General features: G+C 36.9%; 2 protein-coding genes across 2 annotated transcripts in view; one reads left to right on the plus strand and one right to left on the minus strand.

The window, feature by feature from the left end:
* Nucleotides 1-487: 487 nt before the first annotated feature.
* Nucleotides 488-1,387, minus strand: CAPZA3 (capping actin protein of muscle Z-line subunit alpha 3; the record flags this gene model as incomplete). Its single annotated transcript, XM_080661867.1, has 1 exon — nucleotides 488-1,387. One exon carries the CDS (start codon nucleotides 1,385-1,387, stop codon nucleotides 488-490), a length of 900 nt encoding a protein of 299 aa, XP_080517993.1.
* A 2,072-nt stretch (nucleotides 1,388-3,459) lies between these two features.
* Nucleotides 3,460-15,901, plus strand: part of PLCZ1 (phospholipase C zeta 1) — a gene marked incomplete at its 3' end in the record, with an annotated part of 47,030 nt that continues 34,588 nt past the window's right edge. The window contains exon 1 of the mRNA XM_080659370.1: nucleotides 3,460-3,576. The remainder of the gene's footprint in view (nucleotides 3,577-15,901) is intronic.

Consider the following 15,901-nt stretch of genomic DNA (forward strand, 5'->3'; position numbering starts at 1 on the left):
TTCTTCATCTGAGCTAGATTTTTGATATCTGTTGGTTTCATGGAACATCTAAGCTTATTGAAATTCACCCTCTCGGGGTGGGTGTAGGACTTAATTGAATAATATGAAGTATCATTTGCATACCTTCTCCAGTTCCAAAGAAAGTCAAAAATCATTCCTACACACATGCACACACACACACACACACACACAGCCTTTACACTGACCAGCTCTATATTACTTCTGGGGTGCAACATTCCATAAAGCTATTTTAGATTCTAATAAATGTGATTTCGTGATGATCACTACCATGAAACACATTTACATAACACCTTTCTTGCCTCATTGGCGAATATCTCCCGAATAAATGTACTCGTTACACTTTTCCCTAACTTAAACTTGCATTTGCCAAGTTACAGTTTTCTCCAGTGGCTTCTTAACATTAGGAAAATAACCATCCCCAGACCCATGACTAAATCAAGTCGAGACAATTACCAGGAGCAATCATTTATATTATCCAGTTGCATAACACACTCCGTGAATAAATGACATATCCCAGTTTAGGATACATCACCAGATTCAGGTCAGAGAGTATCCTCTGCCAGTCGATAAGAGTGCGGGTCACTGGGAGATCTCTTCGTAGAATTTTTCTCAGGGCTTCATTCGATAACTCCTGTAATTCTTCTAAGACCGAAGCTTGAAATTTATTCTCTTGCTCTTCCACAAGCCTCGCAAAACTTAGAGCCAGTTGAGCTTGGTTAACTATTTCCAAGCTTTCTTTCAGGTCCTTGGAGATTTCAATATGAAGGTTGACATTCTTGAAGAAGTGAGCTTGCACAAAAATTCTTCCTGTTACTTGGGTTAGAAATGGATGCACCTGGAAAATCCATTTAGATTTCCAAAGGCCATTCCAGAAATTTCCTGTTTCATAGCTGTGATCTTCAATGCACGCTATCAAGAACTCCTTTTTTTTCACAGTTTTTCTCAGCACGTTGCAGTTTCCTGTTGGATAGTGGTCATTCACGTACAGCTTCAAGGCACACAGAACAACATTTCTCAGGTATTCTGTCTCATTCCGAATGATACCATGAGTTTTGATGTCTTTTAACTGGTTTTGAAGCAGGTCGAATTTGAAAGAAAGTTTGCTGTGACAGTCAAAAAACCGGAAGTCACCCACTACATTGTGGTGAGACAAGAGGACTGGATTTCCATCGATGCAGAGTGGAACATAATATTTTTGGCAGTGTTGATGGCCTGCACACTCACCTTGATAGTGCATAAGTTTTTCATCACGGATAAGCAGACAGAGATCATCAAAGGCATTTACAAATTCCCCTGGAGGAGCCTGTATTAACAGTCTGCGGATTGCTTTTTCTTTCTCTTTCCTATTCAGAACAGTACGTGACATGTTTGGTTGCAGCAGAAGCAAAGCTTCTGAAATAAAGCGTGTTCAAAGGATGAGAAAACATTCCATGAGTCACCTTTCCCATCAAGGTGTTCAGCATTCGAGCTTAAGATTACTGTGTCTAAACATGAAAACAGGTAGCCCGGCAAGCTCTGAGTCTCCTGATGAAGTCATAAAGAACCTTTTTCTGTGAAGTGTGGAACTTTTGATGATATCACAATGGGTGCTCAGACCAAAAAAATAAAAATGACAGTCACCTGACAGCATGGTGCCCAGCCAAGCAGTTATCTGTATGTTGGAGATATTATGAACTTAGCCTTCCGAACAGCCTTCTTCAAAAGTGGTGTGTCTCCACATACATTATATATTGTCAGGGATCTAGAGAAGCATCCCAGAGTTGCTAGAGAGTGTTTTGCAGCACTTTGCACCTTCTGGGACCACAGTGGCATTGACTTATACTCAGACTATCAGAATAGCTGTCTTAAACCTACTAGAAGCATGGTCTGCTGAAAGGGTTGAGGGCTTTGAACAAGATAGCAAAAGGAAAACCAGATTTGGTGGCAGTTCAAGGAAAAATGCCAGACAGCAGGAGATGCAGCATTTATAGACATTGTGCGTTTGGAGATGGTCAGAACATAAGCAATAAGCCAGAAAGTTTCTAGGGTAGTGAGGTGTAAGGAGCACATCTTGTGAATTGTTTCTATGGGAATTAAGTGTGAGTCATCTCCAAAGAACAAAGACAATAAATCACTTTTCCTTCTCTTCTTTCTCTCTAGAAAGGGGCAGTGACAACAGCTGATGAGTATCAAGAGATTCCTTTCTTGCAAAGGGGCAGAATTAATTATATCCGGAACCCGTGACAACACCTAATGTGGAGAGACTTCTAAGCAAGGAGAAAGGGAAGGCCAAGTCATGAAAACATGGAGAAATATCCATTCAAAAGTCCTTTCTATTCCTATTTTCTCATCTTCCTCTTGTTTTATCCCCTTTGTTCTCTTCTCATTCTTGTTTGAGGAATACTGAACTCAAATCCCTCTCATTTATAGACTTATTCCTTCCAGATCTGTTCTGAGCTTTTTCTAAGTTTCCCTAGCTTCCAGTATCCTTTTCTTATAAGAACATGAATTGTACCGTACTAAGTATTAGCCATTAAATTGAAGGGCTTCTCATTAGTTCTAACAATCTGAAATTGAGTGGATTATTGAACAATTTTTTTTTTTACCAATACCTTTCATGACTTTACAGACTATCATGTTCTTTTCAATTTTAGTTTTTCAAATGGAAGTGTTCTAATTTTTGTAGTGTATCTGTAGATAATAAATAAGCTTGGTTATTTTCATACCAAATATACACTTAAGGCATTTTAAACCCTTTCCGATAGTACTGCATATGCTTCTTTTTTGGGCATGGGTGTAGCTGGACGTTTGGCTAATGCAGTAACCGTATCAGATATGATTACTATTTATTGAACACTCAGTAGCAGAAACTGTGTTCAATGATGTATTGTGAACTCATTTATTGTCCCCACCTTCTCTGAGTATTAAATTGAGCACTTTTCAGATGAGAGGAAGGGAGAGGGATGAGAGAGAAACATCAATCAGCTGCCTCCTGCACACTCCCTATTGGGTATGTGCCCGCAACCAAGGTACATGTCCTTGACTGGAATTGAACCTGGGACCCTTGAGTCCGCAGGCCAACGCTCTATCCACTGAGCCAAACCGGTTAGGGCTGACAGGGATATCTTGAAGTCCAGCTGCCTACCAAGTCCATATCTTTAAGCTATAAACTGTATTTCCCAAGTAATAACTGATTTCATAAATGTTTATTTTTATTTTCCTATAATTTTTATTGTGTTATGCCCTTTCATACATTTACTGAAGAATAATACCTACTTAGTTTTGTTTAAATATTATTTATCATAGAATTACCTTGTAATATAAGCACAGGATAGACTATTCTTTGAAAACAAAAATAAACTGAAGAGAGATCAAATGTTTCTTTAGGCATTTTAAGTACATCATGACTTTCTGTGAGAATTTCCTTAACTTCCTTCTTTTGTATTTCATACGTGGTTTTTGTCAATTGTTCGAGAAGACTTTAGAGGTGGAAAAATTAACCTAGAAAAAGCTCAGAAATTACTTGAAAAATTTAATATTCAATGTAATTATATTCATGTGAAGTATATTTTTAAGGTGAGATGCTATCTGCCCCTGCCTAACCTACTCTGGAAAGGACTTAACCCAATATAGCAAAATGTCAATAGCTACTTGGATGCTTTCTGCAGAAAATACATATGAAAATTTAGTTTCTTAAGAATTAAAGCAATTAATTATGCTAAATATACTTAGAATCAAGATAGAATCTAGGTAGGATGTAAAACCAGATGTTGATAAAATTTGAAATAATACCAGGTTATCAGTTTAGAAGAATCTACTGAAAATACAGGAATGTCGACATTAGATTAGGATCAGTTATTTGATTAGATTAAATCATACACATGATGAACCAATTTATTAATTGTATGTCAGTGATTTATAGAAAAGTGGGTAATCTTGAAAATTGTATTTACTTACCTCAAAGTAGAAAATCATGCCCAAAGTTCTCTGCTTAAGTAAGATCTGGTAGAAAGGGAACCTGGCTCAGCCGTCTTCCCACTAGAGGGCAGAGGGAAGATCATGAATAAAATGAGAACTCAAGTGTTTAGCCAAGTTTTGCAAATACTGAAAATGGCACATTTCTTGGTGAATCAGGAAAGACTACTAGACTGGCCAATCCAGATAGTTAGGAAGTTAGATATCCTAATTTTGATTTTGATTTTTGGACATGAGTAGCCAGAAACACAATCTATGTTGAAATTGCTACCACTAACACAAACTGGAAAGCTTATGTTCCCTTACTTGCAAGCTAACCAGCTAGTCTGATATAGTTTCATAGGTGCTGGCAGAGGCAGGCTTCCTCTTCAGAGAAACAAGACAACTTGATACTCACAAAAATAGCAATTGCCAGAGTATCAGCATTTTGATGCCATTTTTCTAAGCCCCAGTTCCCAAAGTGTGAAGATGTGAGGAAGGCCAGGTGACATGTACAATACATGCAATGGGCTGCATTACTAGAGAGCAACCTCAAGCTTGAGGAACCCAGATCTTTTATTATGGGCAGTAAGTCAGTCTGACCTTTTTGCTCAGGAGGGTGTCATTAGCATTTTCATTGCAGACAGTAAGCAAACCTGTTTATTTCTCAGAGGGATATACTATATCTTCATTATGCAAACATCCTTAAAAAGCTAGTCCTGAAGAAAGAATATTCGTGCCTCTGCTCTGAAAATGTGCAGAAGCACAAGACCTATGGAGAATTGCCTCCCAACAAATACTTCTCCCAATAAGATGTAGCCCCTATATTTAGAAACCACAAAGAGGAGGTTCCAACAGAAAAGCTGTAGTACTCAGGAGACTGCAGTAAAAGACAAATGCTTCAGAGTTATTTCAAAGAATCTATGTAGCGTGTGCTGCAATAAGTTATCCGAATTTTAATCAGTTAGTGCCTAATACTACATCTGAAGGACACAAGTTTTTGTGAAAGACCTTTACACACAGGTATTTCCCCCAGTGTTATTGTCCAAGGGGAGAAATAGCTATATCCTTTCACATTCAACATAATATAGAAGTGGCAATTAAATCTCTGTCAAATGTGGAATACTGTTTTGTTCAGTGATTTATCAGGTTGCTTTGAATTTTCTTCGAGATAGAGATATCTGTTTGAAATGCTCATGAGTGAAATGCATGCCATATTCAGAAGCATTATGCAGAAAGCTCAACATTTATTAAAAGTAAAGAAATAGCTCATTAATTGAAATTTATGATTATTCAGATATGACAAAGCTGATGGTCTATCTTGTTTAGCAAAATCTTTTTGGAGTGGCTATAAAAACAATCCTAATTATAAAAATTAGAGAGGCAGAGATTGCCTAACATACTTCAAAAACCTCTTTAAACTGACCCCAAGTACTTTAGAAGCATAAATTACATATAATTGAGGTTGATGGCCATGACAAACTATTTTTATCTATTAAAATAATTCCCATAGGCCCTCTAATAAATAATATTTGTTGCCTTAAACTAAACTGCCGTATATTTATTGAAATGTTGATTAAATAGAATTCTTAAGGAAGGTGTATTGGCTAACCGAATTTTCTGGATAGTTGACGATTCAGTTTTTTAAATATCCCAATCTTCTGCTTCAACTTTTGCTGCTAATCTTTCCTCACTTTACGGGTACACCTTTTAGCCACAGTAAATAAAATGAATCATAATGAACCTTATTTTGGTGACCCAAATCTTCTAGTGTCTCAAGGCTACCATTATTAGCAAGCTCAGTAGGCAAGGAAATTCTTCACTCTATTAGATATGAGCTGTGTGATACTTGCAAGGCAAGTCAGCAGTCTCTCTGAGCGAAAGTCTTAATCTGCAGAGTGGGGATACTAATATAGTTATCTTGCAGGGTTGTTCTGAATGTCAAATAAGGTGTCATTTGTAAACCAGCAATTCTAGGACCAGGCTTGGCAAAATGTAGGCACTCAGTAAATTAGTTGAAGGTATGTCCATTATGATTTTAAAAAAATATAGAAAGTTGTATTACATTTATTGATTTCCTAAGAAGCTGACATCAATTCTGACACGAATTTATTTACTCACAAAGTAAATGTTTATTATAAAATTTGAGTAAAGGAGAACAGAAGATGGCTGCCGACGGGAAGGCAGACTGCAAGATAAGTGTGTGAGTGAGAAAACAAAGGGAGAGTGTGTGGTCGCATGGGGAGTGTTGGTTGGTGAGTTGAGGGACAGCTATACTCCAGGAGACTGTGGGTGACTGCTGAACGGGGCTGCCCTGACCAGGCAGCCCCCACTGCTGCTGGGTTCCCTCCCGGAGCAACCAGCTCGGACCTGGAGACCATGCCATCTTGAAGGGGAAAGTGGATGTTATCGGACGCCTGAAAAGCCCAGGGAATCTACTAATACGGCACCCACCGAACAGCTGGGAACCCAAGAACACTGGTTCCCAATTGGCGCAAGCACATGGATTCAGAGGAGCTCTACACTCCTCCACGGAAAGGTCAGATTTTGCCTGGGATAAGGTGAGGTCTCTGGTCCTGGCAGGAGAGAGAAATGTGCATGCAGGAGCTGGAGAACCTGGGGAAGTCTGCCCCTAGAAAAATCGGTAGCCGTTGAGGCTGGCGCGATCCGTGAATGTGGAAGGGGGTCCGCAGAGCTGCTAACAGAAGGGAACTCTAAAAAGCAACCCATTTTGATCTGACACAAAAGGACAGCCTAAAAAAATTTAAAAGTGTGCCGGCTGCTTAGACCCAAGTGGAAAAAAAGACTGCACACACTTGCGCACAGCCCCGGAGTTCGCACACTTACGCTGGCTCTCTTTTTTTATTTTCTTTTTTATTTTTCCTCTTTAAATCCTTGCTTCTGATTACTAAGCCCAATACATAGAATCACCCAATTGGGGACACCCTAATAGACTGCAGGGGAAAGTTGTTTTTCTGGAACCTGGGGATCAGAGCAGGGAATAACCATCAGAGAACCAGCTCTAGGGCAACCCACTCACACAAACCGGTATTGAGTGCCACAGGGAAAGCAGGATCTAAGCACAGGCTAGAGAGGACCTAAATACCTGGAGGTCAATCCAGAAACACTGCCACCCCAGTGGTTGAATCACAAATGACTCTTGTGAAAACACAAATAAAGGAATACAAGAAATTAAGACACACTGCCTGCTTAAAAATGAGGACTGGTTTACAACACTGAGGAGCAGTGGAACTAAGGGAACTGCAATACTGTCCTGACTAGGAAACAGGTGTGCCAAACAGAACAGTAGAGGAAGTGAATGATCTTCACTACTGCACATTTTTATTTTTTTCATCTTTTACTTAAGAAACTAATTTTTCTTTTTTCCTCACTTGATTTTACTTTTTTAATTATTCCATTTTTATTTTCAATCAGTATTATTACTACTACTATATAACCTTTTTGTAAAAAATAAGTGTCATTTTATTTTCTCTTTATTTTACTTTGGGATTAGTGTTCTACATTCTATTTTCATCTTTCCTTTAGCATCATTTTACTCTATCTCAACTTTACCTTTATGCCATCACTCTCTTCCTAACGCTTCCCTTTTTGTTGTCCTGTTTCTCTTACCCTATTCCTGCTTTAGATTTTCCCTATTCCTTTTTTTACCCCCTGTTAAAATTTCACCCTACTTATATATCTAATTTCCAATCCCCTGCTCCAAGTCCATACACACCTCTCTCTTCTCTTTCTTCACTATCCAAAAATTTTTTTCTCTCTGTCCTTTTGTTGTTGTTTGCTTGATTGTTGATTATGTCAATTTTTTATGCTTGTTTGTGAGATTGTTTTGCTTATTTTTTTCTTTGTTTGTTTTGTTTTTGTTTGTTTTTTTGCTTCTGTTTTCCCTCACCTTGCTTGATATTAGTTGTTGTTTGTAGTTTGCATTCATCTCCAGGTACTTGTTGCTGGCATTTGTTGAGATTAGTGGCTATTCTATTGGCATTTTCTCCCCATATATATAGTTTGTTCCCCTCTTCTTTCTTACTCTCTTTCTTTTCTCTCTTACTTTTTGTTTCATTTTTCCAATTTCATTTTTGCACTCCTTTCTTTTTTTTTCTCTTCTTCTTTCTCTCCTGTCCTCTAATTCACCTTTCTCTGGTGGTCACCTTTATTTGGGGTTATTAATATCATGAATACATTTCTGTTCAGTACCTTGTGTGTTGTACCTGCTTGTGTTGTATTTTGTGCCTTTAAGTCAATGCAGGAGAGAGAGAACTACATAACCAGACACCCAGAGAAGAGAGACCATGGGGAGACAAAGAAACAGCCCACATATGAAAGAAAAGCAGGCATCACCAGAAAAGGAAGTAAACGAAATGGAGGCAAGCAACCTGTCAGAGAAAGAATTGAGAGAAATGGTCATAAGGTGGCTGAAAAGAATGGAAGACAAATTCAACAATATGTGTAAGAACCAAGAGGAAATGAAGAAGAACCAAGAAGAAATGAAAAATGATATTGCTGATGTAAAAAACTCAATAGAAAGCATCAACAGTAGACTAGAAGAAGCAGAGGACCGCATCAGTGAACTAGAAGACAAGGTAGGAAAAAATACCCAAGTAGAGCAGCTTCTAAAAAAAAAAATTAAAAAGCAGGAAAAGAGCCTAAGGGAACTTTGGGACAACTCGAAACAAAACAACATCCGCATGATAGGGGATCCAGAAGGAGAGGAAACTGAGCAAGGAATAGAAAACCTGTTTGAAGGAATAATGACTGAAAACTTCCCTGATACAGGGAAGAAAAAATCCACCCAAATCCAGGAAGCTTACAGAGTCCAAAGCAAAATGAACCCCAAAAGACCGATGCCAAGGCACATTACAATTAAATTGGCAAACACCAACGACAAAGTAAGAATCTTAAAAGTGGCCAGAGAGAGACAGAAAGTTACCTACAAAGGATCCCCCATTAGACTAGCAACTGACTTCTCAACAGAAACTCATCAGGCCAGAAGGGAATGGAATGAAATATACAAAGTCATGCAAAGGAAGGGTCTGAATCCAAGAATACTGTACCCAGCAAGGCTACCAATCAAAATTGAAGGTGAAATCAGGAGCTTCACAGACAAAAAAGGACTAAGGGAATTTATTACCACAAAACCAGCAATGCAAGCAATGCTAAAGCGTCTTCTGTAAAAAAAAAAAAAAAGAAATAAGAAGAAAAGAAGGAACATAGGGGTAAAGAATAAAAATGGCGACAAATAAGTACCTATCAATAATAACTTTAAATGTAAATGGATTAAATGCTCCAATCAAAAGACATAGGGTAATGGATTGGATAAGAAAACATGACCCATATATCTGCTGTCTACAAGAAACCCACCTCAGAAAAAAAGACACACATAGACTGATAGTGAAGGGATGGGAAAGTTTTTTCAGGCAAATGGAAATGAAAAAAAAGCTGGGGTAGCAATACTTATATCTGATAAATTAGATCTCAAAGTGAAGGACATAACAAGAGATAAGGAAGGCCACTTCATAATACTAAAGGGAGCAATCCAACAAGAAGATATAACTCTGGCAAACATATACACACCCAATACAGGAGCACCCAAATACATAAAAAAAAAAAAAAACTCCTGGAGGATCTCAAGGGAGAGATTGACAGCAATACAATCATAGTAGGAGACTTTAATACCCCACTATCACCATAGGACAAATCCTCTAAACAAAAAATCAGCAATGAAACATCAAACCTAATGACCCACTAGACCAGATGGAATTAATTGACATCTTCAGAACATTTCACCCCAAAGCCACAGAATATACATTTTTCTCTAGTGCACATGGGTTATTTTCAAAGATAGACCATATGTTGGGTCATAGGCAAAGTCTCTTCAAATTTAAAAAGACAGAAATCATATCAAGCATCTTCTCAGATCACAGTGGCATAAAACTGGAAATCAACTACAATAAAAACAATCTAAAAAAATCAAACACATGGAGACTAAACTGCATGCTATTAAAAAATGACTGGGTTACCAGAGAGATCAAAGAAGAAATAAAAAACATCATGGCAACAAACGACAATGAAAACACAACAACCCAAAATGTGTGGGACACAGCGAATGAAGTATTGCAAGGGAAGTTCATAGCTCTACAAGCCTACCACAAAAAAAAAAAAAAAGAAACAATGGTAATAAATTACCTAACCCTACAACTCAAAGAGTTAGAAAGAGAGCAACTAGAAAAGTCCAGTGTAAGCAGAAGAAAGGAAATAATAAAGATCAGAGTGGAGATAAATGATATATAGACCAAAAAAACACACACAAAAACAAAAACAGAAAAAACCCAAACAATACAAAAGATCAACAAAACCAAGAGCTGGTTCTTTGAAAGGATAAACAAGATTGATGAACCTCTAGCCAGGCTTACCAAGAAGCAAAGAGAGAGGACTCAAATAAACAAAATCAGAAATGAGAGAGGCGAAATTACAACAGACCCCACAGAAATACAAAAGATTGTTAAAAAATAATATGAACAACTCTATTCCAACAAACTGGACAACCTGGAGGAAATGGACATATTCCTAGAAAAATACAACCTTCCAAAACTCAATCAGGAAGAATCTAAACATCTCAATAGGCCAATAACTATGGAAGAAATTGAAGCAGTCATCAAAAAGCTTCCAGTAAACAAAAGCCCAGGGCCAGAGGCTTCACAGGGGAGTTTTACCAAACATTCAAGGAAGAACTAAAACCTATTCACTTGACTATTCCAAAAAATTCAAGAGGAAGAGACACTTCCAAGCTCCTTCTATGAAGCCAGCATCACCCTAATACCAAAACCAGATAAAGACAACACAATGAAAGAGAATTACAGGCCAATATCCCTCATGAACATAGATGCCAAAATCCTCAACAAAATTCTAGTGAATTGGATCTAGCACTACGTTAGAAAGATCATACACCATGACCAAGTAGGATTTATCCCAGGAATGCAAGGATGGTACAATATCCACAAATCAATAAACATGATACATGACATAAACAAATTGAAAGATAAAAATCACATAGTCATATCAATTGATGCAGAAAAAGCATTTGACCAAAATCCCAACACCCTTTCTTGATAAGAACTCTCAACAAAGTGGGAATAGAAGGATCATACCTCAACATAATAAAAGCCATATATGATAAACCCACAGCTAACATCATACTCAATGGGCAAAAACTAAAACCATTTCCCCTAAGAACAGAATAAGACAGGGATGCCCACTCTCACCACTCTTGTTCGACATAATACTGGAAGTATTAGCCATTGCTATCAGACAAGAAGAAGAAATAAAAAGCATCCAAATTGGAAAAGAAGGATTAAAGCTGTCCTTATTTGCAGATGACATGATACTGTACATAAAAAACCCTGAAAGACTCCATAAAAAAACTATTAGACTTAATAAATGAATTTGGCAATGTAGCAGGATACAAAATTAATGCCAAGAAATCTATGGCATTTCTATACACCAATAGTGAACTTACAGAAAGAGAGACTAAAAAAGCAATCCCATTTACCATTGCACCAAAAAAATTAAGATACCTAGGAATAAACTTAACTAAGGAGGTAAAAGTCCTATACGTGGAAAACTACACGACACTGAAAAAAGAGATAGAGGAAAATGTAAACAGATGGAAGAACATACCATGTTCATGGATTGGTAGAATCAACATCATTAAAATGTACACACTACCCAAAGGAATCTATAGATTCAATGCACTCCCCATTAAAATATCAATGGCATATTTCACAGACCTAGAAAGAACTCTCCAAAAATTCATCTGGAATAAAAAAAGACCCCAAATAGCCACAGCAATCCTGAGAAAGAAGAACAAAGTAGGTGGGATCTCAATACCAGATATCAAGCTGTATTACAAAGCCACTGTTCTCAAAACTGCCTGGTACTGGCACAAGAATCGACATATCGATCAATGGAATAGAGTAGAGAACCCAGAAATCGACCCAAATCACTATGCTCAATTAATATTTGACAAAAGATGCATGAACATACAATGGAGTCAAGACAGACTCTTCAATAAATGGTGTTGGGAAAATTGGACAGATACATGCAAAAAAGTGAAACTAGACCACCAACTTACACCATACACAAAAATAAACTCAAAATGGATACAGGACTTAAACATACAATGAGAAACCATAAAAATACTAGAAGAATCCACAGGCAGAGAAATCTGAGACATATGCCGATGCAATTTTTTCACCGATACTGCTCCTAGGGCAATGGAACCTAAAGAGAAAATAAACAATTGGGACTACATCAAAATGAAAAGCTTTTGTACAGCAAAAGAAACCATCAACAAAACAACATAAAAGCTCACTGTATGGGAGAACATATTTGCAAATGTTGTCACTGATAAAGGTTTAATCTCCAACATCTACAGGGAACTTATACAACTTAATAAAAGGAAGATTAATGATCCAGTAAAAAAATGGGCAATGGACCTAAATAGAATCTTTTCAAAAGAAGACAGAATGAAGGCCAGGAGACATATGAAAACATGCTCAAAGTCACTAATTATCCGAGAGATGCAAATCAAAACGACAATGCGGTACCATCTCACACCTGACAGAATGGCTATCATCAACAAATCAACAAACTACAAGTACTGGTGAGAATGTGGAGAAAAAGGAACCCTCGTGCACTACTGGTGGGAATGCAGACTGGTGCAGCCACTGTGGAGAACAGTATGGAGTTTCCTCAAAAAACTAAAAATGGAACTCCCATCTGACCCAGTGATCCCACTTCTAGAAATATATCCCAAGAAACTAGAAACACCAATCAGAAAGGATATATGCACCCCTATGTTCATAGCAGCACAATTCACCATAGCTAAGATTTGAAAACAGTCCAAATGCCCATCAGCAGATGAGTGGATTAGAAAACTATGGTACATCTACACAATGGAATACTACGCTGATATAAAAAAGAAGGAATTCTTACCATTTGCAGCAGCATGGATGGACCTGGAGAGCATTATGTTAAGTGAAATAAGCCAGGCAATGAAAGAAAAATACCACATGATCTCATTCCTTTATGGAAAATAAAGAACATTATAACTTGATGAATAAAAGGATAGATACAGAGGCAGTAAAACATCGAACAGACTGTCAATTTACAGCAGGAAAGCAGGGGAGTGTTGGGGATGGGGGGAAAGAGATCAACCGAAGGACTTATATGCGTGCATATAAGCACACCAATGGACACAAGACACTGGGGGTGGGGGGATGAGGGCATGCGACAGAGGGTAGGGGAGGTTGGGGGAAGGTCAATCGGGATAAAAAAGGAGATATATGTACTACTACATGTAATACTTTAAACAATAAAAAAAAAATTGAGTAAAAAATATACAGTGGTGGGCAAAAGTAGGTTAAATTGTCAGCCAGCATTACCTAAAAGATAAATCATAAGATAATGAAATAATAATGATGATAATAATAAGGTAAATAATACAGGAATAAATAAATAATACAAGAATAAGCTCTGTTTCGTGTACTCACAATTGTAAACTTAATTTTGTCTACCCCTTTATAATACTATGACCATAGCAAAATATTCTAAACTTTTAAAAAAAATTATTGAGTCATGGCTTGAGCAGCAATTCCTTAATTAAAAAAAATCCCTTTATTAATTTCTGTTGTTAATCCTCACCTGTGGATATTTTTCCTTTTTTTGTAGAGAGAGTAGAAGAGAAGGGGGAGCAGAGGAGGCAGGGGCCAGGGCAGAAACATTGATATGAGAGAACACATTGATTGGTTGCCTCCCACAGGGGCCCTAACCAGGGCCAGGATTAAGCCTGCAGCTGAGCTATGTACCCTTGACCAGAATCAAACTTGGGACCCTTCAGTCCGTGGGCTGATGCTCTATCCACTGAGCCAAACTAGCTAGGTCTTCCTTGCTTTTATCATTAACTTGAAGTAAGTAAGATATTTTATAGGAAATCTGTATAATTTCAATGCACATAACCAATCTTAGATTATACTCTGAATTGTTAGTTGAATATAAAATAGTATCCTCTTAATTTCAAAATTTTATATTATTATAGGATTTACCTTAAGTCTTCAAATCTCTAAACAGTTAACAACCATTATTAAATCATATTATGTACATGGCACTAAGTTAGAAACTTAGAAACTATAAAACATCAATAAAATGTTATCTCTTTCATAAGGAAGAAAAGAAAGGCAGAAATTATTATTTTATAAGTAGATTATAATAAATATCATAGGTAATACTACAGGGCATCTGAGAAGGCAGAGACTCCAACTTGGGCTTTTGTAAAAGATGCCATGGTGGAGGTGGCCTTCTTCTTGGACCTTGAAGAATGAGAGGCAACATGTATAGAGTAGAGAACAAAAAGTACTTGGGGAATAAAAGGTGATCAAACATGATCTGAGTATAGGATGCATGAAGGGGAGTGATGAGAAATAGCTACAAATGCCAGTTCTGGTCAGATAAGAAATCCTGAATGTTAGGCCTTGGAATTTGGATTTACTTTTGTAGGAAATGGATAGCCATTGAAGTTTTTGAGTAGAGACATAGTGTGTAGTTTAGGATACATATGGCAGCACTGTAGAATAGATTAGACGATAGAAGGCAGAGAGACAAGGTAGAGAATTCCCTGTTGCTTTGGCCCTGCAAATCTGCAACTTGGGTTGATTCAGCCACTTATATTTTTGTTTGATTCCACTTAAAGTTTATGAGTCCAACCAAGTTTATTTTTAATCTTATCTGAAAAATATGTAACACCAAATCCTTTTTTAAACATTACATTCTTTTAGTAGATAAGTTGAAAGAATTCTTTACTGTACATTTCTTTCTCCACTTCTTCCATCATCTACTGCAATAAAATTTGCTTTCACACCAATTTTGGAAACATATTTATTTCTAAAATTCTATTTCCAATGGTGAAGCCTCTATGTGCATTTATTATTATTCTTACAATTCTCTCTATTCTGATTTCTGTGACATCATTGTCACCTAGTTTTTGCTTAAAATTTTTGATCATTCCTTCTCACCTGTCCTTCTGCTCTCTTCTTAAAATTCAGTTCTTAATTTTTTTTTCTTTTTATTTTACAACCCTTCCTGAGGAATCTTACTGACTTTCTTACCCTTCCCTCTAGTTTTATTGAGATATAATTGGCATATAACATTGTATTAGTTTTAGGTGTACAACATGATTTGATATATGTATATATTCTGAAATGATCACCACAATAAGTTTAGTAAATATCCTTCACCTCACATAGTTGTAATTTTTTTTCTTGTGATAAGAACTTTTAAGATTATTCTCTTAGCTACTTTTAAATATATGATACAGTATTGAGTTTAATCACCAGGCTATACATTACATCCACATAACTTTTTTATCTCATAAATGGAAGTTCATACTTTTTAACCACCTTTAGCTGCCCTCTCTCGTCCTCGCCTTTGGCAACCACCAATCTGTTCTCTGTATCTGAGTTCAATATTTTTTTAGATCCACATAAAAGGAGAGTATACAGTATTTGTTTTTTCTCTTTCTGACCTATTTCACATTACATGATGCCCTCAAGGTCCATCCATAATGTCACAAATTACATAATCTTCTTCCTTTTTATGACTGATATACATATCACATTTTCTTCATCTAGTCATCTGATGGACGCTTCTGTTGTTGCCATAGCTGGGCTATTGTAAATAATGCTGCAATAAACATAAGGGTGCAGATAGCTTTACAAGATAGTGATTTTATTTCCTTTGGAGAAATACCAAGAAGTGGAATTGTTGGACATATTTAGGTCTATTTTGACATTTTTTGAGGAAATTCCATTATATTTATGACCATTATTTGAACTCTTTGACAGATGTCATTTATCTCTGTTTCATTAAAGTCTGTTTG

The sequence above is a fragment of the Plecotus auritus genome (genome assembly GCF_963455305.1).
Source record: "Plecotus auritus genome assembly, chromosome: 3".
Taxonomy (NCBI): Eukaryota; Metazoa; Chordata; class Mammalia; order Chiroptera; family Vespertilionidae; genus Plecotus; species Plecotus auritus.